At 40.3% G+C, this 27,662-nt stretch overlaps 1 protein-coding gene across 2 annotated transcripts; it reads left to right on the forward strand.

Moving 5' to 3' along the window:
- Window positions 1–273: 273 nt before the first annotated feature.
- On the forward strand, window positions 274–25,506 carry LOC124162709. Of its 2 annotated transcripts, none has more exons than XM_046539317.1 (4): window positions 274–568; window positions 16,529–16,660; window positions 21,821–22,198; window positions 24,903–25,506. In XM_046539317.1, exons 1-4 carry the CDS (start codon window positions 499–501, stop codon window positions 25,217–25,219), a joined length of 897 nt encoding a protein of 298 aa, XP_046395273.1. In that variant the 5' UTR covers window positions 274–498; the 3' UTR covers window positions 25,220–25,506. The 2 variants fall into 2 exon arrangements, with proteins under 2 accessions (XP_046395273.1, XP_046395274.1); XM_046539318.1 differs by having other exon boundaries at window positions 24,906–25,506.
- Window positions 25,507–27,662: the final 2,156 nt, after the last annotated feature.

The following is a 27,662-nucleotide window of genomic DNA, read 5'->3' on the forward strand; positions in this document are numbered from 1 at the left end:
CCCCTTCCTCCCCAACTTTTAATCTCGCACCTTCCATCTCCCCACACCTTTCATCCCCGAGAGGGTGGGAGGGGAGTGTCCCACAACCGCACACCGGCTCCCCCCATCCTCTCCTCCGGGTCGCCCCGCGCGTCCTCCCTCCTTCCGGCGTTGTCCGGCGATTTAGGGGGCGGGATAGAACTCTGCATGATTGGGGTGGGGGGATGCTCTTCAATGGGAAAGGGTGGTGGGCGTTAAGGGTGGGGGTGAGCGTGGATCTGGCAGTATAAAGCGACCTCTACGGCGGTGTCCTCGGTCACAACCCTCTCGCCAGGACGCAGGAAGGGGTTGAACTCGCGAAGGGAACAAGAGTGGTGAGACTTGGAGAGAGGTGGCGGTGACTGATTTCCCCGCGTCGAATCCACCAATCCGGACCCCCTGTTTACCGGACCCCAAGCCAAAGGGAAGCGGAGGAGCCAAACTCCTCCCAAGCGGTCCACGTCCATCGACGGCTGCGAGATGATCGTGACCCTGCCTGTCTGGTGGTCGGCCCTTCTCGTCCTGTGCTTCTCCTACGTCTGCAGCGATGGTACGTCCTCCCTCTGTCAAGTAGCTACTCTTGAGTGCCGTCTACCTTCTTCGTGGATCTATTGGTGGGGTGGGGCATTTAGGAGGGCTTGAAAACAATTTTCAAGAATTGCCAATTGTCAACAATTGTTAAGGATTTCCAATTGTCAACAAATTTTAAGTATTGCCAATTGTCAGCAATTGGCCATAAAAAGTATATAATTAAATAGGAAGCGTGATTAGAGTTTAACAATTATTTGAAAATCACAAAATTGCGTTAACTTCGGAAATTTTTTACAGCCGTGGTGGGTGTCGTAGGAATCGAAAACTTGTCCACGCACCCATTGTGTTGACGTAGAGATCGCTGTAATTAGGTTTTGGATATCCCTGAATGTACTCAGCACTAGGATGTGTACTTGATATTTAATCTTATTTGCCCACTTCTTAAATTTTGGAACTTAATTTAAACCTTTAGTGACGATAAAGACCATCAGGTAGGGTGCCGGTGCGCTTCGCGAAAAAAATACTCGCGGACGCAATCACCAACGAATTTCTACTGTCGTGCCACACGTTTAATTATGGGTCTTGTGCGCTAGTGCATTCACACCTTATAACGAGGAATAAATTTTATCCCAGCCGATCCAAAACTGGAACGCAATCCTATCTCTTCATCGTTACTAGCGGAGTGCAGACAGTATGAAGACAATGGGAGTGAATTCAATTTTGCCTTCGTCATTACTTCATTTTGTAGAGGCAATCCTGGAAATTTTATCTGAATTACCATCTTTCTAAAAGCCACAAATTGCTTCATAAAATACCAAATCTCGACGCTTACTTGTCACAGAAGTTGCTGACCGTGCCTATATGCAATAGAAGCTCTCAATTATAATATTCCTGTTGGTGAGTGGTAATGTTACTTTGAGCTAGTTACTGGTCTTATTCAAAGCTATTAAATTTGTATTATGTTTTCTAGTCTATGAAAATAAAATTCGTTCGACGGTGAATAATAATATTCATATGGCGGTGAAAAAAATATTTTACTTTTATGATTTTATTTTTTCTCATAACAACGATAACAGCACATATTGTTTTTTACATTGGGGTTTATTCAACAAATTAACAATTGCACGAGAACGAACAACCTTGGATAGGGGCTATGTACCTACGCGGGACTTGAACCTGCGACTTCTTGTCTGGTAGGCGAGGACTTTAAACTACCACCACCGAGTGAGATATTTTGAAAGCCGAGAATCACAACCCAGAGCGATCGAATCGGTGCTCGTATCACTACGTTTTGGTCTACGCGATAGAATGTATTAGTTGTAATTTTGCTGTTTCCTTCAGTTTTCGAGGACGATTTTAACTCGTGATTTTCCACCAGCTCTCTTTTTTCAGATATTGCCTTGCCCTTGTTGGCATGTTCACCAAGCCTTCATGTTGAACATGCTTTCGTATGTCTTCATGACTATCTGTGGAGCACATTAAGAACTTTTCCCTCAGTGTTACGATTGTTGCTGTATGCTAGTATGACTGATAATATCCGATTTGTATGAGGGGGTTATATTAGAAGATTCTCGTATTGCCTGTCATCATAAATCAATGCAAGTTGCAGAAATCGCAATATCCCATGTAATTAAACTGCCAATATTATTCTCAATTGAGGTTTCCTCTCGGCACATTATCCTATCATGAATTTTAGTGTATATTTCATGAGTGTTGTGAGATATCTGTGAGGAATCATGAAAATATTTTGGAGGCTTTGATTCAACCACAGCCTCTAGTGGTCAATGGAAAGCATTTAGCGTAATATATTGAATAGGAAAGGATTTTGCATTATTTAATAAATGTTTCAAATTTAATAAATATTTGAAAATAAGAGGTATTGTACCGAAACAAACTTAAGATATACTTGGGTTTAGATCCAAGATAAAATGTTTGAAATTGGCTGTGGCGGACCCTGTATCAATTTAAACTGTTCGCTGATAGTAAATCTTATGCTATGGCCTCTCTTTCCGCTCATTTAACTACTTCGAATTGGTGGTCTGATAAAACGCATCAATGTTTGGTACCTTGGGAAATCCTAAAGGTATTTGAAGAAATTTGATATTAATTACCTTTCAAGAAGTGTGCAACGTCATCCTGAACCTATTTTATGCTTTTGTCGACTATGCCATAAGATTCTATCAACATGTTACGTTTTTGCCGACTATAATCTCGCCAAGGCTCGCGGTCTTACGTGGGCCGTGAGCTTAAACGCGGTATTGTGCGTGGCGACACGGCCGTCATTTGGGCGATTTCTGGGCTTATCTCTGAGGCGAAAGGCCTTTCCTTCCCATCTTACTCGTTTTATGGCTTCATAGAAACGAGCACGATGTGCGTTTTCTCATTGGCATGAAATCAAATCACGAGGGACTCCATTGTTGCTGTTATCGGCAGCGTGAATTCTACCTCCCTTTGGATGGACGACGGATAGGCTATCAGGTTATAGATCTAATAGAATTTATGTAAATGCAATTTCATTTTATATGAATGCAGAGGTGCTGCTGCATTCTCGGAATTTCAGCATGGCAGGGATTTGGTGTAAAGGCCTGTTAATAGACTGAAATGTAGAGATTATTTCAGATAAATACGAATGAAAGTAATTAACTTCTCTTTTCGCTTTAATAGGCTACCGCATTGCCCTATCACGGAAGTACGCCCGTAAAGATGGGAATGTTATTTTATTGTATTAGCAAGCAAGGAATATCTCCATTGGTAGTTTTGCTATTTATAAGAATTTATCCATATGGATGGTGAAATGCTTTTAAAAAGCGCCGCCAAATTAAAATTTACATAGCATAAATAAATTCTTCACCTTTGCCATCTAGATATAATTTTGAAGGTATAGTTACTGTTAATCTTTTAGTGTGCAATTTGTTCAATGGATGGTTAATGAAAACTGTCAACATTCCCGCGTATGATTTTTTTGTCAGAAAGTCTATGCATTATCCTTATAATATTCACTCGGCTTTCTAGGCTTAAACTTTTTAATTTCATCTTGAACATAACACAATGACATAATTCTGTGATAGCATGGCTTGATGCATGAGAAATTCGGCGTGTAGCATCTCGGTATCGAAGGTGATAAAATCTTATAGGTAATCTTTTGGCTTAAAGTGCTCCGCAGGCGGCGGCCTTGACCATTTCGTATTGGTACTTCCCGCATGCTCGGTGAAAACTGCCCTATAATTCAGTCAAGATGTCCAAAATGGCCTTGCTTGGAACTTAAAGCGTAAGTTTTAATTTCTTCTTCCGTTGGTGGTTTTTGGGTCTCTGAATCCGAAACTGAGGTTAGTTATCAAAATTTCGTGACGCAGCACCGCGAAAAAATTGCTCACAAATGGTCCAAAATTGCCATCTTTTAGCTCTTGTGTTATTAGTTGGTAAAGAATTGACTTTTAGCAAATAGCTTCACAGTTCATAATTAATGTAAATGTAATATGCAAAAATGTTCCTCAGGCTTTGCACCGAGTGGTACTTTGTAACAACAAGAAAGTTTCGAAAAAAGTTTTGTTTTTCATCTTCGGCACGTATTTTCTCTGATGTGTTAGGATTTCCACAGATTCTTATCTGTAATGAATGACAATCTGAAGCTACTTTACGAATAATATCCTCCCAATTTTATCGCAAATGTTCATTCCTCCGACCAACTGCTCGGTACACAGCATAGTTTAAATAAATTGGGTTACATATATCTCTAACGTCTTTATGCCTCTCCTCTTCTATAGCTCTTATTATAAGTAATTGTATGAGGAATGCAGTATTTTCACATTTAAAGGGCATTGTTCCCTTCATTGAGCCTTATGCTGACTATGCTCCTTTTTCTTTGCATTAACCGAGGAAAATATGCGTTTAAAGTTTTAAAGACTCAACAAGTAGTGCATTTTGGCATAAAGAAAATGACATTGGAGCGGTATATTTCATTCAAAACTGGCCACAAATCTCTGGGCCAGCACTAATTGTCAAGCGTATTGTGGGAAGATTTTCGGATGAGAAAGTAAAAGAAAGGTGCTATTTCGCTCTCGTCCGACCGCACCTTGAATATGCAGCGAGTGTATGGGATCCAGTGCAGAAAGACTTAATCCGCGAGCTGAATAAGATACAAAGGAAGGCTGCGCGTTTCGTCAAAAACCGCTACGGGCGTACAGACAGTGTTACCCAGATGTTAAGCGAATTAGGCTGGGAGCCGTTGGAGACTCGGAGGCTGCGCGCTAGGCTTAGATTGCTTGAACAATTAAGAATGGATATATTTAAGAGCGACACAGAGAACATAATCTTAGAGCCACACTATATTTCCAGGTCCGACAGAAGCGATAAATTAAGAGAGATTTTTAGCCGAACGGATAGATATAAGAATTCGTTTTTCCCCCGAACAATAAAGGACTTTAATAAACGCTTGTCCCAACCTCGTTAGAGCACTTCCTTTTTTTTTAATAGCTGTAAACGGCTGGTGTCCTAACACCCCCTGCCACACGCCTTTTAGGCGGCTTGCGGGGTATTATGTAGATGTAATTTCTCTCGTTGGAAAGATATGGCAGGATAATTCTGCGTGGGCGATTACACGAGCTTTAAGAAACGCATGGAAACATGATAAAATAGTGGTCTTTTGATTTCGTACGCTGTCAGATTGGCTACTAAACTATTTTGGGGTCGAGGTCATCAATTATCTCTGAAAATGTTACTTGACAGCTTTTTAATGGGTAGATCAATAGGGAGTTGAGATACTCTTTGATGATTATTCGTTATATATTCGAATTTTGACGTTCGTACTTCTCTTATTGCAGAAAAATTTCAATCAACAATGGTGAATAAAAAGAAATGGGTTAAATACTACAAGATTGGCTAATGCCGCGAGTAAAAGAATCGTCATTTGTTTCCCTTTCTTTTTTGCTTTTAATTTAAGGCCTAATTGCAACCGTAGGGAAGTGATAGGGCCTCTTTAATCCGTGGGAACCTGCATACAAAGTATGTATGTAGAAAATTTAGATCGAGAGATGTTGCTTGCATTTCTGACATTATCCTGTAGCATATGTACCCAGGTTTTCACTGATGATCTCCAGGTTGCATTTACTAGCTTGCGAAGCTTGCATTTTTTTAATTCGAATCCATCTGATGAGAGGCAGACAGCTCTAAAACCGTTTTGCAGGTACAATTATCAAGAATGCTTAAAGAATATTATTCATTATATAATCACGTGATCAGTTCTTCCTGGCTACTTCTCGAATTCATGCGTATTTTTGACGTTCACTAAGGGTTAATTTGAACAGAGAAGATAGAGACCTCTGCCCATCATTTGACGTCTGCCTCGCTTGTTTTACCCGAAGTACAAACGGGGAAGTCTTTCAGGGTGATGGTAGGTAGAAGGAATTTCGCTGTTATTGAGTAATATCAATTCACGCGATGAATAAGGTTAAAACTTCCATCGAAGTCGAGAGCATAAAACTGGTGTCCTCTATTCTACACATCGAGGATTTCTTGTTCCAAAGTGCTCTGTTCATTTTTTCTCAAACTATAGTTAAGGAGACAAAAGGGAGGAATACTATTTTTTAAACGTTCCTATTTCTTTCTGCTTTTTTAAAATATCTCCCTATTTGTCCAACCAATTAGTATTTTCCAATTATTATTTCCTAGGTTGGTTTGCATACTCTACTACTCTCTAATCGATCCCTTGTCTTTGTTGTGACAAAATAAGTTGCTTCAAGTTGTTTTTATGTTATGGACTGGTATTTGGGAAAAAGATACAGTTACGTTTTACCTAACGTTTTTACTTCCCATAAATGGAATTTTACGCTTTTTAATAACGCATTTACGCCGCAACTTTTGCGTTCTGTTGGAGGGATGGAAAGATATTCCTCGTGGATAGAATGCGGCGTTTTCAGTGTTACGTGAGATTTTGGTTGGAATTGGAGTAGCTTGTAGTGGTGACAATATGTTTTAATTAATGGGGATCAGCTGTCGTATTTTGGTGGCCTCGAGCATGTTTAGGTTGCTGAAGTTGTTTCGTGTGAGACGAAGTTGTTGCTTTCTTTTATCCCTAAAAACACATCACGAAGTATAAATGAAACACAGATGTAGTGGACTAATAAGGTGCTTTTCAGGACTGTATTTAGCATGTGGGTGGTCCGGGGCCCATTTTGGTGGGAGGCCCACTGCTTCAAGGTGTTGCAATATGTTAAGTAATAACAGGAAATGCTAGTATCACAATTTCTAGCAAAGTGTTTTTTTATCAGCAGCATTAACCATTCATTCACGTCGATGTTGACTACATGTTAACCAAAAAACAACCCAGCTTCACTTTAAAACCCCTCATACATTGTTTTTTTTTCTCTTTTTCCGATTTTGAGAGATTTACCTCTATATTGGCGGAGGGCTCATGCTTGGTGGGTGGCCCTGGGATGGTGGGCAGGCCAGGGCCCGGGCCACTTGACCCTCCCTTTGATCCGGCCCTGGTGCTTTCGTCTACGCCTCGACTGATACACGTATGCATGTCCCACTGCCGGTCTATGTGGGGTCGGCAAGTTTCTCTGATTAGCCACAGCCGCCATCCGATCTAAACAATATGCGGGAAACGACAAAGTGCCCGAAAATTCCGACCACCTCATTCGAGGGACGAAACGCTACGCGTGACATGAGAAAAACTCTAGAAAAAATAGCGCATGGAAGTCACATTAAACCGCAATGGGTGTGTGCGTACCACATGTGTAAATAAACATTATAGACTGACATTAAGCATTCCCATTATCAGACTAGATCATAATAAACCCAGGTACTCTTTAAGAGTATTTCATGATGAAATGGAATGAAACAAAAGAAAAAATACTTTGTGAAAAAACTAGGCATAACTAAAATGGTAACGTAGATTTAAAGCTCGTATTGTAAACAGGCAATATAAACTGAAATTACTTACCGTCTTAGGAACAGATTTAAAATTTATAAATTCAAAAAGAAAAAGTACTTTCTGAAAACGAAAACAACAGGGTAACGAAAAGGGATACACAGATTTTACAGATAGTACTGTAAAAAAAACAAAGTAAACTGATATTGTTAACAAACAGTCTTGGGATCGGGCTAGTAAAACACATATAGTTTTTGGAACACTAGATGATTTGTCACCTCTTGTGAAATTCCAATGAATAATTCACAAGAGTATGGACTTCTTTTATTGCACTTACTCTAACACTAGTTTCTCCTTCTATTTTCATCTTATTTCTTTCCAACTCCTTAAGGCGGGCAGCTTGTCTTCTTTTTTATGGTCAATAATTACTTTCCTCTTTTCTTCATCCTTCATTTTCGGTTCTCTCAAAGCTTTTTGGCATTTGAAATGACTGTGTCTGTACTACATGGATCATACCTTTTGTAATAGGCATATTTTCAACACCACCTACTACATTTATAGCTTCCATCACTAATCTTTGAGCCACCGAAGACTCTCTTCGTTGGTTAGGAAAGATACTTTCTCTAATAATGGAAATTTCTCTATCCAAATTAGCGTTTCATGAGATAGAATACCACAGATCTTTATCATTTTTGTGGGATCTGGATAACAATTCCCAGAAGGAGAATTAATCAATTCCATCCAAAAGCTGTCCAGCCTTGTTTCATGTCTGGAAAGGGTCTTGAATTAGTCCATTATGATTTTATTGTCGACTAAACTGTTGAATTGACTTGGGAGTTTTTAAAATCATTATAAAATGGATTCCCCATGGTGTTTGCCTTACCCATGGTGGGAATATATCCCTTTGCCGCTTTGATCGAAGACAAAAGATGTCGCTAAGACCAACGGCGTGGGATGTCTAACCTTCGCGGCATTTATTCCTTAAGGAAAAATCTAAAACGTAAGTTAAAGTGCGTGCGCGTTTGTTTTGCATTTGTTTATTTTAAAATTTTAATGGAAATTGCGTATTAGTTGTACATCTTTGCCGTCCTTCTAGTCAACTCCATCCTTCACGCAATTAGCTTAAAAGACATACTGTCATATAAATGTTTACCATGGAACATTTTCATTGAGCCGATTATAGTGTTTGGATATAGTCAACCGGAACATGATACAGTGAATTAACCCGTACTTTTGAGAATACTTCTAAGTCATTTAAAGTAAAGTGCTTCATTATTACTGTTAGTCACATTAGGGACCTTAGATGGAAGAATTCGTTATTAAAGGTTTTCATACTTCACAAATTTTTAACCGTATAGAGTAAAACAGGCCCTAAATACTTCATTTGGACTTGTTCGACTTCTACTTGAATTTCACAAGAATCAGCGGAATTCGTTTTATCCATTGCTGTGTGGAAACTAGTCAATTTTGTCATTACTGTTACTAGAAAATCAAGTAACAGCGATGACAAAAACTTCACGGTCAATTTTTCAGCAGATTAAAAACCTTCATCCCTCTCCACCTGAGAAGCATTTTCCCTTCGCCATCACTTTCATACGTGTCTAACTCAGTCACCATACAACTTTTTCAGTCTCTCCTTCTAGCCCTCGTTAGCATTCAAAACATGGCTTAGTGCCCTCCGCTAACGTACTCCCGATAAACTTCCTAATCACCCAGTGAAACATGAATTTCAAAACTCTTCAATGAAGCCAACGGCTTTATCCAAGGGTTGGAGGTTCATATGCAAACAATCCAATTAAGTATGCAGCCAAAGTTCTCCCTAATATTTCTTTTACCCTAACACTTAGCCATGTACCCGCTGCTCATATTTTTTTTACGAACTCTTCTCCGGTTTTGGACTGGATGATTGTTTCATGGCGGCCGTTGTGCCTCGGCAAGACTTTCATATATTCTGAAGGCTGATCAAATCTTGACTTCATCATCAGTCCCCATTTTGTCAATGATATATTTATTTTGGGAATAGTCATAGTGTACGAGCACCAAAGTACCCGCGATTAAACTCTCAATACGTTTTTCCCCAAAGCTAGATTTTTTATATTACAATTACAAAGTAAAAAAATTATCGTCCTCATGGGAAAAAGGTTAGAAGTTGACCCGAAAATTTTTATAACTTTATATCTTTTGAAAATGTCATACGTAGATTTTATAAAAATCCTGATTCTTTTCCTCCGCGAGTTTTAAATTTAACAAAAATAAAATTTCAAGTTTGAAATAAACTTAATAATATCCAATAAGAAAAAAATATATTTTCGCAGTTATCCAATCAAACTCATCACCTAATCTCGGAATTTTCTATTAAATCTTTATCGCATGCACGAAAGCCGACAATCTCTCCAATTTATCTTAAGCGTGATTATAAAACCATGTAGTGTTTTTACTTTACCTCAGTTGAATTAAGATAGGTGGGCGATATAAAAGTAAATTTTATGCATTAGTAGACATTGGTTAAGTATCGGAATTAAAATTTTTGTAAATTGCTGTGAAAGTTGTCCTTCAGATCAACCATTAAATACTTAGGGCAGAAACTGAGTGGGAGCATAAACAACGGTCAAAAAAAGTTTTTCTCTAACCCACTCTCAGTTCGCATCCCATTCCGCTCCGAATTCAGATCCGGCCGCTCAGAGAAGACTTCGGCGCTCATTAAAATCTTTCGAGGGTGTCGCTGTTGATGAGGGGAGAAGCAAAGCGCTGTGCCGCTACCTCCCGATAAGACCGGAAGCTAAACAGTCAGAGCGGTTTACAGGGCTACCCGCAGGTCGATCGTCCTCAACACAATAGAAAAAATAATTTGCAAAGCAAAATGGCATAAAAAACCTTCATGTCGTAGCACAAGAAAAAAAAACAACTGTATAAAACCTTATACTCTCATGAAGCCCTTAGTGTTTTCATTTTAAATTGGGTTGAAGTGATTTCTGTTTTTAGAATTAGATTATTGATGACTTAATAAGTGTGGGACCAATTTAGAGGTGGGAGTTGCTGCGTGAATTGATTGATTTTTGAAATCAGTGACGTTTGCGGATGATCAGGCATTGATTAGCCCGTCGAGGAAAGAGTTAAAGGCACTGGTAGATACATTAAGTCAACGTTTTTCCGGAGAGATATCGTGGAACAACATATCGAATGATAAACAGAGATACCGTAATGCCCACTTATTTTATTTAACAACTCACAGCACTCGTTTCGACTGCCTTACGACCATCATCAGGTACATTCAAAAGAAAAATCTTCATGTCCAAGCCGACGAAAAAAAAGAACTGTATAAAATCCTACTCATTACCATTCTTTTTGCTAATGATATAGCTCAGTGGCGGCTAGTGCTATAGGTTCACTGGTTCAGTGAACCCCCAAAATAAATTGCTTTTTTGACATTTACCTACACGGAATTGTAAGATTTATCTTGGAAAATTTCATTAAATACGTTTCAAAATTGTTGAAACAGGGCTGAAGTTACCGCGCGTGAGCTCTACAATTGTCGATTGCTGTGCTGAGTTCAGTAGGAAGGATGAACCTCCTGACTTAGGCGCGGGGTTAGCGGAGGGAGGGGGGCTTGCGGTGGAATAGCATGGTCTCGGAGCTGCGAAGACAGTGCAGCGACAACCGACTTCTCCCGAGAGTAACCGAACGTGTCCGAATGGCGGATCCCCGAGAATAGCCGATCGTTCCCGAGGTTCACGAGTCTGCCAATTCCCGTAAACTGCACAACAAGAGGTTTCTCATGTCCGCCGCTAGAATTGTTTTCGCTCCGCGCGCATTAAAATCAGCTTCAAAAATCGCCACTCGAAGCGCTGACAAGCAACGGTATTCAGAGTCCTCTGAATTGCCTTGTCTACACTACACACTTAACTTAAGTGACTTCACTTAAATATAATCTTAAATGTGGTGCGGTAGCTACACTTGAGCTTTAAGTCGACTTCAGCACCGTGATTGTCTATATCGGGAAACAGTTATGTTGACAGATGAAGGTCTAGGAGAGCAATTAGTGATTCTTTGATCCAAAGCGACTATTATTTGAAATAAACTTCCAAACTCCGTGAATTAACCATTTTGGAATTAGAAGGTTAAAAGGAAAGACCGATTTCAGTTCCTGAGGGAACGCTATATGGCGAGAGGTGATGGAGCCAGAGGAATTTAGAATTACTAAGCGTGACTTCGTGGAATGACATATTCATAACGTAAACAAAAACACTTATTGCTAGTCAAATTCCACTGCTTTATTAAAACCATTGATGTTAAATTTCAACCATTAATTCCTCCCACGTTCGATGAAATCGCCACATCTTATCTCCCTCGGCATCCCAAGGACTAAAATTAAAGCCCTATGCAATAGTTTCAATAACGGTGTGTGGGAAGTTACTGAGTGCATTCGTTTAAGTTATTTTCGATTATGACATCATGGAAAATAAACTGTTTTACCGGATCCTCTGCCGTCGTCTCATTATCAGTCTTAAAATTCCTTAAAACGTTTCTAAGTTTTATAAATCGAGTTTCACCGTGAGCAACAGGCATAGCAATTAGTTTTCACGGATATAAAACCAACAATAAGATGAGAAACACCACAAAATAAATTCGTCGAATTAATAACCCCAACACTAGAAATTAACTAACGAAATAGAACGCTCAATAACCACATCATAGAATACAGCACAGCTTAGAACATAATCAACGGAATGATTTAGAAGTGAGATGGGTATTATGTGCCATTTACAACACTTGAAGAGCTTCAACCGTGCGGAAACAGTTGCCAACGCAATTTAAGTTGAGTTCTAAGATGACTTAAGTCGAGGTGTACTTAAATGAAGCTGGTGACACCTACACTACCAACTTAAGTACAGAGCCAACTTAAGTAGTCACTTAAGTTACTAGTGTAGACCCGGCAAATGGCTGTTCTCGACGCTACTCTTTCTCTATATTACTCTTCGTCAGAGTCCTCTGTATTGGATTCTCAGCACCACTCCCTCACTTCATAAATAGAGGACTCTGGATACCGTTGCTCGTTAGCGTCGCAAGTGGCGATATTTGAAGCTGATTTTAATGCGCGCGGATAAGTGCGCACAGCGCTGTCAACAGCTGGCGCACGATATCGCTGCAACTCATTTGTTTACTACAATTTTTAAGTTACGTCTCTGTCAGTCAGTATTGGTCAGTATCACGAATAGTGTTTCACCCTACTGAATGTGTCATCGTGGATTGTAAATTATTTCAGTTGATTGTGAGCGACTGTATAGTGTGAGCTTAGAGCTTCGAAACGTGTCAAGGATGAACAGTGTTGCATCATTACTTAGTAGTAACTTTTGTGCCCTGACTCTTGAACAAAAATGTGCAATCAAAGCACTAGGCAGACCGACGCCGCCATTGGACATTCGTCTACAGCAAAGTTCTCGAGGCAAAAACTACACTCGTATATTCAAGTCCCATCTGTATGATAGAAATTCGTGGATTTGTGGATGTGTAGTAACCAATAGATTCTTTTGCTTCCCGTGTCTTCTATTTTATAAAGGAAAGGACACAACATGGACAACTACTGGAGTTTCAGACTTGAGTCATCTTACCCAGAAAATAAAAAACATGATACATCTTTGTATCATAAGAATGCCTGCTTTTATTTATCCATCTTAGATCGCACTGAAATAAGGCAACAACTCAGTGAAGCTTTTAGGCTTAATGTTGAGAAAAATAACGACCAAGTCAGGAAAAATCGGTATGTTCTTTCAAAAATAATTGATTATATTCGATTTTGTGGAGAGTTTGAACTAGCTTTGCGTGGACATAATGAAAGAGATGGCTCCAATAACCCCGGTATTTTCAAAGGATTAGTGAATTTCTCAGCTACATTAGACACTATTTTGAAATCACACCTGGAAGTTGCCACTGTTTTTAAAGGTACGTCCAAGGAAATTAAAAACGACCTGTTAGATTGTATGCTGCACGTCTGCAAACTACATATTCTTGAAGAAATTCGCTCAGCAGATTTTGTGTCTGTGATAGCTGATGAAACTACAGATGTGTCTGCTAAAGCTCAGATGGTTGTAGTGTTTCGCTCTGTTCTCAAAAGTGGGTTGCCTGTCGAGAGATTTTGGACATTTCTAAACCCTAAACATCATGATGCTGAAACATTATTCGCCTGCATAAAACATGTTCTCGTGGAAGTGCTAGGAGATGCCAAAAACAAACCTATCTCACAAAGCTATGATGGTACAAATGTAATGAGTGGCCAATTCAATGGTGTTCGGACACGTGTCAAGGCGGAGTATCCAAATGCACACTTTGTACATTGCTACGCGCACCAGCTCAACTTGGTCATGGTTCAAGCAACAAGTCAAAACAAAGAAGTGAGGGTATTTTTTGCAAATCTTCAAGAGGTGTGTACCTTTTTTAGCCAGTTCTCACAGAGAACTGACATTTTGGATGAAATAGTTGGAAAACGACTTCCTTCTGGCTCTTCAACAAGATGGAACTACAATTTAAGATCCGTATTAGTAGTTCACCAAAATATTCAAGAATTAATAGAATGCTTTGAAAAAATTTAAGAAACAAGCAAAATGACTTCTACTTTGAATAAAGCTCAAGGACTTAAACTGAAACTGCAGCAACCAGAGTTTAAATACTGGCTCGAATTCTTTTCAAAGGTTATGCCTCATGTAGATATTTTGTATAGCTCACTGCAAAAGAAAAATATAAACCCTGTTTGGGCAAAGGAAGCAATTTCCTCTTTCAAAAGAGAAATACAGAAAGTAAGGGAGAGTGTGGAAAGCCTGGCCACAGCAGTTGAATCAGCAGAGCCTAGACCAAAGAGAAATAAGGTCGAAAACTGGCAAACATTGCGAAATGCAGCTGCCAAGGAAGTTTGTGACGCTATATTAGCAGAGGCAGAATGCATATTCGAATTCACTGGTCATCTAGTTGCAGCAGACTTGTTTGACAACGAAAATATGTCCGGCTATAGAAAAAGGTTTCCTGATGATATCCTAAACACGACAATAGAATCATTTGGTTTTCTTGACAAAAATAAACTAAGATGCGAGCTTCAGCTTATTTACAGCAGGGAAGATTTTAAAGAAGTTGAGAAGGCCACTCATTTGTTGTCATTCCTTCTTGAAAACAATTTAGAAGAACGTTTCAGTGAAACGGTGAAACTGCTAAAAGCACTGATCACAATACCAATGACAACGGCAGAAGCAGAATGTTGTTTTTCATGTCTGAAAAGAATTAAAACCTTCCTCAGAAGCACAATGGACGAAGACCGGCTTACAGCACTTACCATGATGTCAATTGAAAAAGAGATGGCCCGCAAAATAGTGCACTTTAATGAGAAGGTGATTGACCATTTTGCCGCAAAAAAGGAGAGAAGAATGGACTTCATGTTTAAACATACAACAACTGCAGGAGTCGCTTAAAGGTCCTTATTAAAATTAGTGTGGTTTAAGTCTCATTTTAACAATGAATGTAACTTAACTGTGTAGAATATCTGTAGCTGTACGATTTTATTAGTGAAAATATACAATTGTAAAAAAATTGCCAAAGTATTAATTGCAACTTGATATTCTGATTACAGCAAGAATCTCAACTCTCGGCTCAGCTTTCGAGAGTGAGGATGGGAAAGTGTCATTTTGAGAGGTTGGTGATTCGAGTTTAAAATATATCAAATTTCATGCAATTTCTTTATTTCATGATGTCCCTGCGAGGAAAAATCTCGGAGGGGAGACGCCATTGAGCCTGCCTCATATAGGTGTTTTTGAATTTGCAATTGCCCAAATCGTCTGAACATCAAATTAAATATGCTGGGGTTCTATTACCATTAAAAACTAAGCATAAAATATTTCAATATGCAAGCATTTGTAGGCTGCTAGTGAATTCACAAAAACTTAAATAAAATAATATCATTCCTTATTTTTCCTTTTCCATTGTACAACTTTTATAAAACGACAATCCATAGTAAACTAAATTAATTGCATAAAAATATAATTGTAGATACTTATTTTCAAATAACTAAATATTTTTCAAAGCAACCAAATTGGGATCAAAATAACTTTCAAATAGTTTTTTAAGCTCTAAAAATATAAAATCCTGGGATTCTCCCTCTATGGTTGGAAGGTAGACTACCCGCACCTCCCGGTTGAACCCCCGAAATAAAAGTTCACCAGCCGCCACTGATATAGCTATAAGATTTCGTCATCCTTCAGAATTATTAAACGTTGCGTTTGTAATGCTTTAATATGGACTTAACGTTACTAGAGTATGACGGCATTAATGTTTGTGCTCTACATTTGAGAGGACTCAATGAGAGGTGAAGTGAATTGTAATTTTTATTTCTCCAGAATTTTTCTTTTTGTCTCCTTCTCATATTAAGATTTTCGCGCTATTTTATTTTAGGAAATTATATTTACCTGTCGAAAATTTATATAAGTTCGTGATGCAAATCATTTTGTAAACTGGCTATTGTTCAAGAATGGGTTTTCGATGAGCGTACGGTGAATAAAAGTGAATCTCAACGAAAGTATTTTCTTCGTTTGCGGAAAAACTTGATTTAACTTGTGTCATAGTGTAAGAATCATGTTATAAGTGAAACTTATATACTTAACCGTACCACTGTCCGAGTTATTGGCATAGTGTTGTTTTAACAAAGTCATAATACATTAGTTGAAGGCAATGGGGCCAATTTACATAGCTGAGAAGAAATTCCAATGTGAAAACAAATCCACTTGACTTTAAGGAGAAAATATATTTTTCTCATCAAAGATTTCATACATGTAACAAAAATATTTTTATTGGCAATATGTTATAAGGTGATTTGGAATATGTATTCCCTGTTGGACCTCTTGGAGGCATTGTAGGTTTCTATGTTTCAATTTTTTTGGATTTAAAATACTTAACGCAGATGATGAATTTAAGTTCGATGCCTCGTGGACGCCGTGTCTTCGCCTACAAATGTGTCCTTCTGCTGTCTTCACCTATTGCTTAACTCTAAATAAGATCTACGGTGAAATGTTACTCTTCTGGAAGCTGAAATCGAAGAGGCGTGTAAAAATGTCCTCGTTCTCTTGTTTCCAGCGGTGCAGGTCCCTGGGGAAGATAGTCGTTTGACCATGGTGTACAGGAGAGGCGACGTGTCTGGCCTTTTCCCCTTCCCAAGGGTCGGAAGGTCACACATCTCTGAAGAAAACTACGATCAGAGAATTCAAGGTAAGGCGACCTTGATCATTGGATTTTGTGTACCCTATTCAGGTATGCAGCCTCTTGCGTTAGGACACACGATTTGGTTCCGTTTCCATTGTTTTTTTTCGTTGGATGGATATTGGGTTTGTAACTATTTTACGCTCACCCCCATGATTGGAATGAATACTTTTTATTTAACATGTGATTTTTTATCGGGAGTTAATACCCTATAAGCTTCAGATGATGTAATTCAGATGTTTCAAACTACTTCCAATGTCATCATTGAATGTGTTTCAATTAAGATTACTACTTTTAGCGTTTTGTGGCTAAATATTTACACTAAAGAGCAGTTTCTATTATGCTCGTCAGTATTGGAATTAATTACGTAGCACTCGGGCCCCTAAAAGGATAATAAATACCTCTAAGAAGCATTAGCTCGATGGTAGTTCTCTTTAATCTCAAGCCCTTCTACAAAATCTATTTCAAGGATTGCAGGCTATTTAAGAAATCAAGTTTTTGTTTAACATATATGGTGACGTCATAGCAGCCTGTATATAGTGGTACTATGGATGTTATTTTTGCGTATTTATCGCTATTCATCAGTATGAGGTTTTTTTGTGTAGTGATCTTAAGACTTTGATTGTTACTGAATGTAACATAGCTTGCAGTACGGTTGCGCCACACCCTTGAATACGCGGGATCGACGCGAACTATTTAGACTCATTTGAATGGGATTTATTTGTTACCAAGCCTATTCTCCAATTGTGATTTCGAGGCGCTCTCAAACGTATCAATGTCTCAGCCCAGTGTCAAGTGACGATCTGAATATTTTTCCGCGATAAGCCTTCATTATGAAAGAAGGAATTGCGCTCTTGTTTTATTTATTATCGTTTCAAAATAACGGCTGGCTTCAAATTGTCATCAAATCCTGAACTAAAGAATTATTTTCCCCAGCTAGTAACTGTTAGATACGTAGTTTCTGCATTTGCGAAGGCACTTGCATAGATTTAGACCCGATTCAAGGTTAACGTGGCTTTGTTGTGTGCATTAGGTAGCTTGTCATCCCGAGTCGTGGGAGAGAATCTGTTTGAGGGTCATGGTACTTCCGCAGTGAGGAAATAATACTTCTTCAGTGTGGGAAAATTATCTATAAAATTATACCTTCGTATATGCTTTTTTTCTCGAAATTCATTATTTTACAACATGAAAACCAATGGTAAACTAACTTTTTACCGTTGAAGTACCTTAGCTGGATGCTTAACCCTCTTATAATTTCTTCATTATGCTATAGCAGTAAACAGACTCGAGAGGGTTAGTTCAACTAAAGAGGATATAGTTTCAAAGAAGGAAAATTCACCGAAGGAGGGGGTGACGGGTGGGGTGGTGTGATTGTAGTGAGGAAACGGTGAGAGACTTGAGGGTTCAAGCGAAGAGTGTTATTCACGAGATAGCGAAGGGATTGGTTTGTGGAAGTCAAATCCAATACAATTTTATGGGAACAAATGCTTCTTCCTCATTCATCCGCCTTTAGTTGAGGGGGCCTTGATGTCTGAAGTGAAGTTCACTGTCTCGTGAATGTCGTGACACCATGTTTGATTTTTTAAATACTGCCAAGCACTTCCTATGTAAGAACGTTAATTCGATAGGAGGAACTCTAATCCAGCAAATCGCCGTGGCACTACCTTGTGGCGAGGGGCATTGGGACACAAGCAGTGAACCAGTGAACCCAGCAGTAAGCATATTATGAGTTTGTGATACTGTATTTTCCCTGAATTTCTTCCTATTTTCGTTTTAATTTAGAAGTTAAAGGAATAGCGTTCAGGTAAATAATGTGACACAACTGTTGATGTTACTCATTTACTCTCGATATCGAGCCCTTGATATCTGGGAAATCACAGGCGCGACCGCTCTTTCCTCGCGACCCGCGTGGTTCCAGGGACTCCTATAACGCCTAAGTTTCGTGCGTAGCAATGTGAATGTATAAGGAGGACGCAGCATTTTCATTTCCCGCCCGCCGAGGTCGCCCCAGTGCGCTGCCCGCGTTGTTTTCCATGCTCCTCGAGGGACGATCGCCTGCCCCTCCCCACGCGCCTCATTACTCTTAATCATTGAGAGGCGCGACCACACACAACATTCCGCCGCCCACGGCCCCCAAACCGTCGTATATATCGTCCGTAGAGGGGTTGCACGTACGAGATATTCGTTCCACTTTGAAGGGGGTGGGAGGCTCCCCTTCGCGTGGGATACTGGGAGTTTCACGCCGTGGTGGTGAGAGGAGAAAGAAAGAATGAATGAGTTATCGCCCTGAGTTCGCCGGAAAAATCTCTGCTTCATCAGTCCACATTAATTCCGATCCTTAAGCGCATCTTCGCCCACGATGATGAAGTCGCTCAGCGTTTGATAACGAGGTTTTCAGGCTTTTTTTAATGCTCACGCTCTGCTCATCTCCCCTAAGTTAGGATGTAATAGGAAGTGCGGCGACATGTCAGATTAGTCTTGTGGTCACTAAATTCCTCTCCAGATTGCGCGGAATTTCACCCTCTTTCATTCTCTTCTGTCTCGGCTGTGACTCTGTCGAGGTGGATTAATTATTTACCTGAGCCTTTTTATTTTTCTTTCCGCATCCCTTTCCTCGAATGCTGTGGTCGTAAATGATAGCGAAGGAGAATCTCAGCCTTTCCCTTCCGCGAATGAATGCATGGGTTCTTTTTGTGTTCTTGTGGTCTTTGGTACTTTGAGACGTTGTTACTTCGTGGATACTTGCAGAGCGTTATAAACGTTGTGATTATTATGCCTGAACTTTTTGAGTGGATGGTCAAGAGCCATAAAGGTCCCGGGTGAATTTCAGCGCTTGGTGTGAGAAATTTTGATTTCCAGTGAGCCTTGTTCATGGGTCACTCCTGTTAATCTCTCCACTGCAGCAAAGCCGCATATGAAGCATTGAGAAGGATTTAGAGTTTAATCGCGGGTAACGTGGTGCTTGTAAACGGCGACTAAGCCAAAAATAAATATATCAGTGACAAAATAAAGACTGATGATGGAGAAAAGATTTGATCAGCGTCAGGATTTATGATGGTCTTATTTCGGAACAAAGGCCGCCATGAGACAATAATCCAGTGCGAATCCGGAGAGGAGTTCTTAAAAAATATGAGCGTGTAGATGGCTTAGAGTTTAGAGTTAAAGAAAGATAAGACAGAACTTTGGATGAATACTGAATTGGGTTGTTTGGATGTGAAGCTCCGGGATAAAGTCGTTGACTGCATTGGAGAAATTTTAAATTCATGTTTCATTGAGTGCTTAGAAAGTTTCTTGGGAGAACGTTTGCGAAGAAGAAGCACTACAGCTTCTTTTTAATGCTATAGCAAGGGTAAAAAGGACACTGAAAAAATGGTGCGGTGACTTAGTTGACGCGTATGAAAGCGATGGCGATGGGCAATTGATTACTAGGCGGAAAGGGATGAAGATTTTTTAACCTGCTGAAAATTGACTGAAATTTCGGTTTAGTTAGAGATAATGCTAGTATGCTAGTATAATGCAGATGTATTTAATCTTAGAAATATGATCGTCAAGTTGACATTGGTTACAAGTTAGCAAAATTCTGAAAAATCTGTATAGAAGTGTCGCAAGTGGGAAACGGTGGATAATGGAAAGCAATGAGAAGTACCAGAATAGTTCCCTTAATAATGTAATTATGTTATAAAAATGGAACCCGTGGGAAGGCTAAATAATGGGTGTTTTAGACGATGACGGCTAATGTATATTGCTGGGCAAATCCAATCTTATTATTTTTCCTTAGCTGTCTGCCACTTTCCTCATCTAAAGTCTTTGGGTGTCGTATCACCTCTGAAGTATGTTTTTGATAAATATATGTGCTTTTCATTATGTTTCGCTCATTTTGCGTGATAACCGGCTGCCAATTTTAACTGTTAGGGCTAAATAGAAATCATTTGCGTAAAATTAGTTGATTTCACTATCGTGTGAGAACAATATACAAGCTTCTCTGAAAATAAAGACATTTGGTTGCCTGACTGAAATTAGTTTAGCTTGCAGTAGAGGGAGAATATGCTGCAAAAATTCATGTATCATCTTACTTATCCAATTGAAACGCAAATTTCGGGGAACTAGGGCGCGTAGTGTGTCCCGGAGCCAATGAAATCAGTCGGAGTGCACAATAAAGGTGAATGATGGGTTGAAAATGGTGTCGGAGAGAACGATGTACTGTATTAACGATCTCAGTTTTAATTTTCGTGAAAATTGACGTGGCATTAAGGGTATTTTATATGCCTAACTTGTATAACTGTCCATAATGATGGACTTATACCATAAAATGTACTACATGAAAGATGGCCAAAAGTTTTGATTGAATTTTTCATAAAGCCATTTGTAAGGTAAAATAACAAAATAAACAATTTCTTCCAACGGGGATAAAAAATGTCTAGCTGAAATAGTTAAGGTACATAACAGGTTGGGGGAAAAAATCCATTTTTTGCGCGGACTTTAAGAGTTTATTTGGCATGTTTCGGATTGTCCGAAATTTTGTTCTATCATTAGAAGGTATTTTAAAGATGGCTTCATAATGCCTCTCAAGTCTTGATCCGTATTAGCGAAAAACTTTAGTTATCGATTTCCGCAATATTCTCTTGATGCCAATTTCTTACGCCTCAGAAAGTTTTGTAATGCGAGAAAAGGATGGTATTCGCTTGGTGCCCGGTCCGGACTATATGATGGGTGCATTAAAACTTCCCAACCTAGCTCACGGAGCTCCACATAACACCTCCTCTGTTGGCCAATTCTGACCGTTTCCGTTTGATCGCTAGCTTCAAACCGTCCTGTTGTTGACATCATAGATCCAAATTAAGTATGAGGCCATATGGAAGCATCTTATGATTAAATGATTCCTTTCCATTCCTACCTAATGCCCAGTAGAATCTCCCTGGCCGTTATTCCTGGTTTGGCCCCCGTTTGCGGTGCTTCATTGCACTTTTACCTCAATCGTTTTAGCACATTACTGTCGTATGTGACCTATTTCTCATCCCGTCACCATCCGTTTAAGAAATGGATCGATTTCTTTCCGTTTTGTCAAGCTTAGCTCACGGAAATTCGATCCATCGATATCGATTCGAAAAATAATGTATTTCTATTTCCCCAACCTATTACATAATACCTGTCGTCTTCCATTCCATCTAGGCTCTCCCCGGGGGTCCTTGATGTCGAAGCGGCAGGGCCTGATCCCTTTCCCGCGGGTCGGCAAGAGACACCACCCGTCGGTGGCGGCTTCCACAGCCGCCCTCCTCGGCGCGGCCTCCGGAGACGCCTTCTACGACGAGTACGCGGCTGGGCGGCCGGCCAAGGGGAGCGGGCGCGGGGGCATGCTGGCGCCGGCGCCCGTCTCCGAGGAGGACGACCCCTGGGGGATTGAGGTGGCCCTGGGCAAAAGGTCAAGCGAGGAAGCAGCGAGGGAGGGCATGTGGTTCGGTCCCAGGCTCGGGCGGAGGCGGCGGAGGTCGGCGGACGACGGCAAGCACCAGCGAGGCACATACTGGACCGTGGTTGACGAAACTGGAGGTGGGTGGCGGCTCAAAGGAAGTGTTGACGGAAGAATTTCCCCTGGCGCTTGTCGTACCCATAATAGAAATGAATCGCATTGTCGATATGATCAATCTACCGAAAATCGTAGAAATTTCCTTCCTCGTAGGGAATGTTTTCTTTTCTGTAGAAACAGTACGTGATGGTTTCGCTAGCAGTAGGGCCCGCCCGCCTCTGTGACGGTGCGGGATTCCTTTCAACTCCTATCCGCTCCTTGAAGGCGTCGTCGGGCTCCTATCGCGACGGCGCCTCCTTCCTTTCTCCTTCAATGACCTCCCCCTTCCGTGGTGCGGAGGTGAAAAGCGAGAACTTACAGACCCTGCCCCGGAAGTTTAACCCCGCGAGCCCGCCCTGGTGTCTCGTTCCATCTGTCGATATGATCAGTCTACATCTGTGGAATATTTTTACTTAAAGAATATTCTTCCACTTCTGAAGGAACAGCAAATCATAGTTTCGCTAATAGGGGCCCACGCCGCCCTGATGACGGGGAGCCGCGGTGTGGGGTTCCCTACCTCACTCCTTCCATTCCTATCCTTTTCCTGGAGGCGTCGTCGGTTTCTCATCACGGCGGCGCCTCTTATCCTTTTTTCCATCGATGAGGCACGTTTGTAAGAAATGTCTCATTTCGCTCTTTAGATGTTATGATTAGACAATAACGTGAGGCTTTAATTGTTTGACTTTGTTCTTGATTTCAATTAACCCAGTCTAATTTTTGCAGCATCAAATTTGCAATTAATAGCAGCATCAAATGGCTGATGGAATATTCTCCATTCATCATCGAAAATCGTTGGCCATCGAGAGTCATTGATCATCGTGTACCCCCTTGGTCGATTGTCGCTGTCAGCTTTTGTAATCGTAGCATAAAATTAAATAAATCGGTTACCAAATCCAGTCATATCCCAATCTTACCGGCAACCAATCCAATCCATCCTCTTTGATTCGGGGTAGGTACTTATTTATTTTGCTTCCCTGATAATTTCGTTCTCGGTTTTATAATCTCTGGTTAAACATTTTCTCGGGATTTGGTGCTTGTGAACACAGTCACTCGGCGTCTTCTCTGTGAACGAAACTCGGTATGTGAGAGATCGTGTTGCTTGGCGTTAGGAATCTCGTCTTCTCCTAGAAATTAATAGGGTTTCGAATCTCTTTCGAGGTTTTTTTCCGATGGGAGAACTGAAGTTAGAAAGTTATCCCTGTGGGGGCGGATGAAACTAGAGATGGGTGGTGAATCATCTCCATGCTGTCGGCCATTTATGGTCGCGTCAGTTTCGTCTGAGACTCAGTTGTGTAATCTCTGGTTAAGAATTTTCTAGGAGCCCACGCCGAATGCTCAAATCTCGCTCGTTAACTCAACGTCGGTTATCTTCGGAGCAAAGAAACAAATGTTCGTTCAATTCTTTTTCGTGAGAAGTTGTTTTTTTTACGAAAAGTTTCGCAAACCGTGGTAAACTGCCGATTTCTATTGGATACCGAGATTGAGGAACCTATCCCTCTAGACAATTATTGACTGCAGCGATTGTTGAATAATGCTGGTGAGAGTCTGTCTATATGAGCATATGAGTATTGTCACCGTCCCTCGATATGATTAGGGTTTTCGTGAGCTCTATGTAGCATTAATTAGGCAAAAAAAGATGAAGCCTTTGGACACCCCGACTAAAATTCCGCGAAGTGCAAGGTGGCCCAGTGAAGGGAACTGACCCTCCTACCATGAATGTGTGATTTCAAACGCCCGTGGCTTAGTCTGGAGTGAGCTCTACCCTCACCTATCCAAAGCAATGTTCGGGTTGATTGACTGAGTGAGAGAGGCTTAAAAACCGAAGTTCATAAGTTTTCTGGATGTTTTATGTGCAGTGGTGTCATGGTGCCGGAACGCCGTTCCGGCACCGGTTAGCGAAAGACATAATAATCAAATAACACTTCTATCAATTTTACTGCCTCAGAATTTCTCTTATATGCATTCGTAACCTAAACAAAAAAAGTGTAATAAATATAAATGATGACTTGTAAAAAAACAGTATAATATTTCTCTTCTAAAAAGGTTAAGAAAAGTGCGTTCAGGAACTGCTAATTTTGCCATGACGTCACTGTTTATGTGGCTTTAGTATATTCTGTAAACCATGCAGGTGTTGTCTTCACCGTGCAATAAGACCCTGCACATTGTTTTCTCTGGTTTTATATTCTCGAAGTGACAACCAAAGTTTTTAAGTCTTTTATGTGTGCTCATCGATTGGAGGAGTATTATGGCCACAGGCTCCAATCAAATTGGCTTTTTATCGGTGTAATATTCATCCAAGACCCGGATTTTAGTTCTATTTAAAAGCTTCTCGCTGTGAAAATAGATTAAGTTCGACCTAAGGGTTGTTGTCCGTTAAGTTGGATGAATATTTAATTAGGGACTACAGTAGAATATGTTCTATTTTCTGTTCATGCATTCGCACAAGTTGGGTTGTTACGCCGTGCATGTTGGCTTCATTCTCGCATTTATGCATTTAGACAACTCGTGCGTGTTAAATGTACCGCGTAACCAGGCCCAGGAAGCGACATTTGGAATTTTCTCTGCGGTAGAATGCTATTGAATATAATGCATGAGAATTTACTCATTAATTAGACTCTGTCTTACCATCAAAATACAGGAACGAATTTCTAAAGTCAAATACACCTCGGAAATAATTTTTTAATCCAGCAGGCTCGGCGAGGGAATACCTGGACCACAGGCCTGAGTCGATGCTGAGGAACAAGGAGATGTTGCGGCCTTCAGTCGAGGACGACGACTTCCCCGCCGAAGACTCGGATTTGCTCTACGGGGATGCTGCGGAAACGTCTGTCACTGACGCTGGAGTCGAGGAGGACACCTCGCAGATGGGCGGCAGACGGAGGCGACGCCAGCCGGTGGACGCGGGAACTGCGAAGGAGGGGGAGGACAAGGCGGCGGCGGACGGGGGAAGCGATGGCGCTAGTGCGGCGACGGCGAACCGGCGGTGGAAGGGGGGCAGGGCATGAGAGTCGGCGGAGTGGAAGGGGATGGGAGGGAACTCCTCCTCCTCCTCTTGTGTGTGCAACTGTGTGTGGAGGTGATCTTTTCTCACCCTGTTGTTCTCGCAGTTGTCCTGGTTGGGTCTCAAGGGAAGAATGCCTACATGAATTTCGTTGGACCCTGTTGGAGGTCACCGCTTCATATAGTGTTTTTTTGTGAAAATTGTGGCCGCTGGGCGTTGAGGTAGTGATGCCCAAGTCACGGAATCTAAAATGAAACGCATATCATGAAATAAATTGAATTATCGAATAAAGTTTCTTATCAAATGAAAAATAATACTGCTAATCCTACTTCTGATCGTCCCACTAGATTACATTACCCTGTAGTCCTGATTTAAATAGCCTCATTCACGACTTAGTATCGTGGATTTCACTGAAGTCACGCACCTTCCTTTGGTAATTTCCAGGTTTGACCCGAAAAAAATATTCAGGGCTTCAAGTTCCTCCTCGATCTGACCGTAATGAGAAAAAAAATCTACTCCCTTCCCTATCTGTTCTATCAATGTTATTTTCAGCAGCTTAATTTTTACATTGACGGAAAGTAATGTGGGTCTAGAGCTACGTCTATCGCGTAATACTGCAATCTCAGAGCTGAGATACTGCGCAAGCTGTATCAAGGATCGTCTTGTCCATATGTTCCCGGTGAAAACTATGGGTTTTTCGTCGATTCTCGGTGGTGAACCGGTACCGATTAGCAAAAACAAAGCTTTGTGCTAAACATAGATGACAAAAGCTGACTTTTCTTCTTTTGTTAGCATTCAAAATTGTTGTGAATTATCGAAATTAATTCAAAACGGATAGTATAGTTCATCGAGAGCCGAGAGAGATTTTCCCTTTTTTTCAGAGCTCCAATTCGAATCAATGACATTTCGTAAGATCTATTTGCTCGTATTTGCAGATGATCGCCAAATGATTTAAACGCGCCAATAATATTTTATCGCCATTGGGTCTGATGTCGGGTTCTCGGGTTTCAGTTTTAGGCATTTTGTCGATCAGCAACGACGATTCTGAGCAATTCAGAACAATCTTGTTGACGTACATCTAAGAATTCTGCATATTTTGGGTTTTTTTAGTCGCTGAATTTGAAAATGACATATGTAGCGGTTAAATGATTTGTATTTTAAAAAAATTTAATCCCTGTATACCGACTTTGAAAGTCTCATTCAGAACACTGGAGTAAAATTAAAAATTATTGTATCTTACTGAAAAATGGACGCAGTCTTCATTTTATTTATTAATCCTGGCCTTATTACCTTGAATATAAGTATTCTGATGGTTAACTTCGTGCACTGCCGAATCAATTACACGTATTCAAATTCCTCTGAAGATACTACTGGGTCATGCTCTTAACTAAGTGAACTACCTGGGTTTATGGAATGCTTGCCGTCTTCAGTAATTTGTTTCATTTTAATCATCCTTACCAGAATTTCGCCTTGTGATATTGTACGCTGTGCCTCATAGGATTTTATTCAAGAAGGCTAGCGTAATAACCGCAGAAGCCAACTTTAACTCCCAACTACTGTACTATCAAGGGAAATAAGAACAGGTGGTTAAGTAATTACGCACAAAATATTTAATTAAAATCCTGAACGTTATCATTTTTTGTGACAGTTGGCTTTAATGGAAATAAGATATCGGGCCCGAATGAATAACAAAAATAAACGCTGTCATTGTAGCTAGTCAGAGACATCAGATCCTTCATCTGATCTCGGTTTGCCTCTTTGGTTTTGGTCCCATGCGCAAATGTCGATGAGCTCTTTTTTTATGTCGTATATTTCCTCTGAGCTCGGTGCAACTTGATTCACTTAGGTGTTAATTCGCATATTGTTTCACTGTAATGTTAGTATGGTTACATACTACAACGAGTCGATTATCGCTTGAATTCATCAAGCGGGCAATTAGGGGGTGGGAACATATTTGTGTCACGTGTTTCCAAGTCATGAGCCCATAAGTGGTTTAAAAAGCGAGGAAAAAAACCTCAATGTCGGTTAAATGGAAGGAATAGACGTAGAGTACGCTCTTTCGCCCTCAACAATAGTTAAGGTCGTCTCAGTAGCCACGTTGATATTTAACGTCGTGGTTAAAAAACAAATTTAAAACAGAAAATTGGGAAAGTAAACGGACTAAGACTAATTATTTTTATGATCGGCATGAATTTGTCTCGAATATTGAGGTTTTCGAATTTATGTGACGATTTATGTCTCTCAATGTTGTCACGGTGTTATATTGAGTAAAGGCGTAAACGAAACGTAACGAATACATTGCAATCAATTCTTATATACGATTAATAAACTTGAATTGGAGAAACAACCGCGTATATCGTTAACAATGCTATAATATAAGAAGTCCATATTTTAAAATAACGAAATACATTAAGTTTTACTGTCATAAAAATAAACTTACCCGCCGT

The sequence above is a fragment of the Ischnura elegans genome, chromosome 7, assembly GCF_921293095.1.
Source record: "Ischnura elegans chromosome 7, ioIscEleg1.1, whole genome shotgun sequence".
Lineage (NCBI taxonomy): Eukaryota > Metazoa > Arthropoda > Insecta > Odonata > Coenagrionidae > Ischnura > Ischnura elegans.

Coding starts and splice junctions, on each gene's coding strand:
- LOC124162709 (XM_046539317.1), top strand. CDS start 499: ATGATCGTGACCCTGCCTGTCTGGTGGTCGGCCCTTCTCGTCCTGTGC. Junction 569..16,528: donor CTCCTACGTCTGCAGCGATG/GTACGTCCTCCC, acceptor TCTTGTTTCCAG/CGGTGCAGGTCCCTGGGGAA. Junction 22,199..24,902: donor CGTGGTTGACGAAACTGGAG/GTGGGTGGCGGC, acceptor TTTTTAATCCAG/CAGGCTCGGCGAGGGAATAC.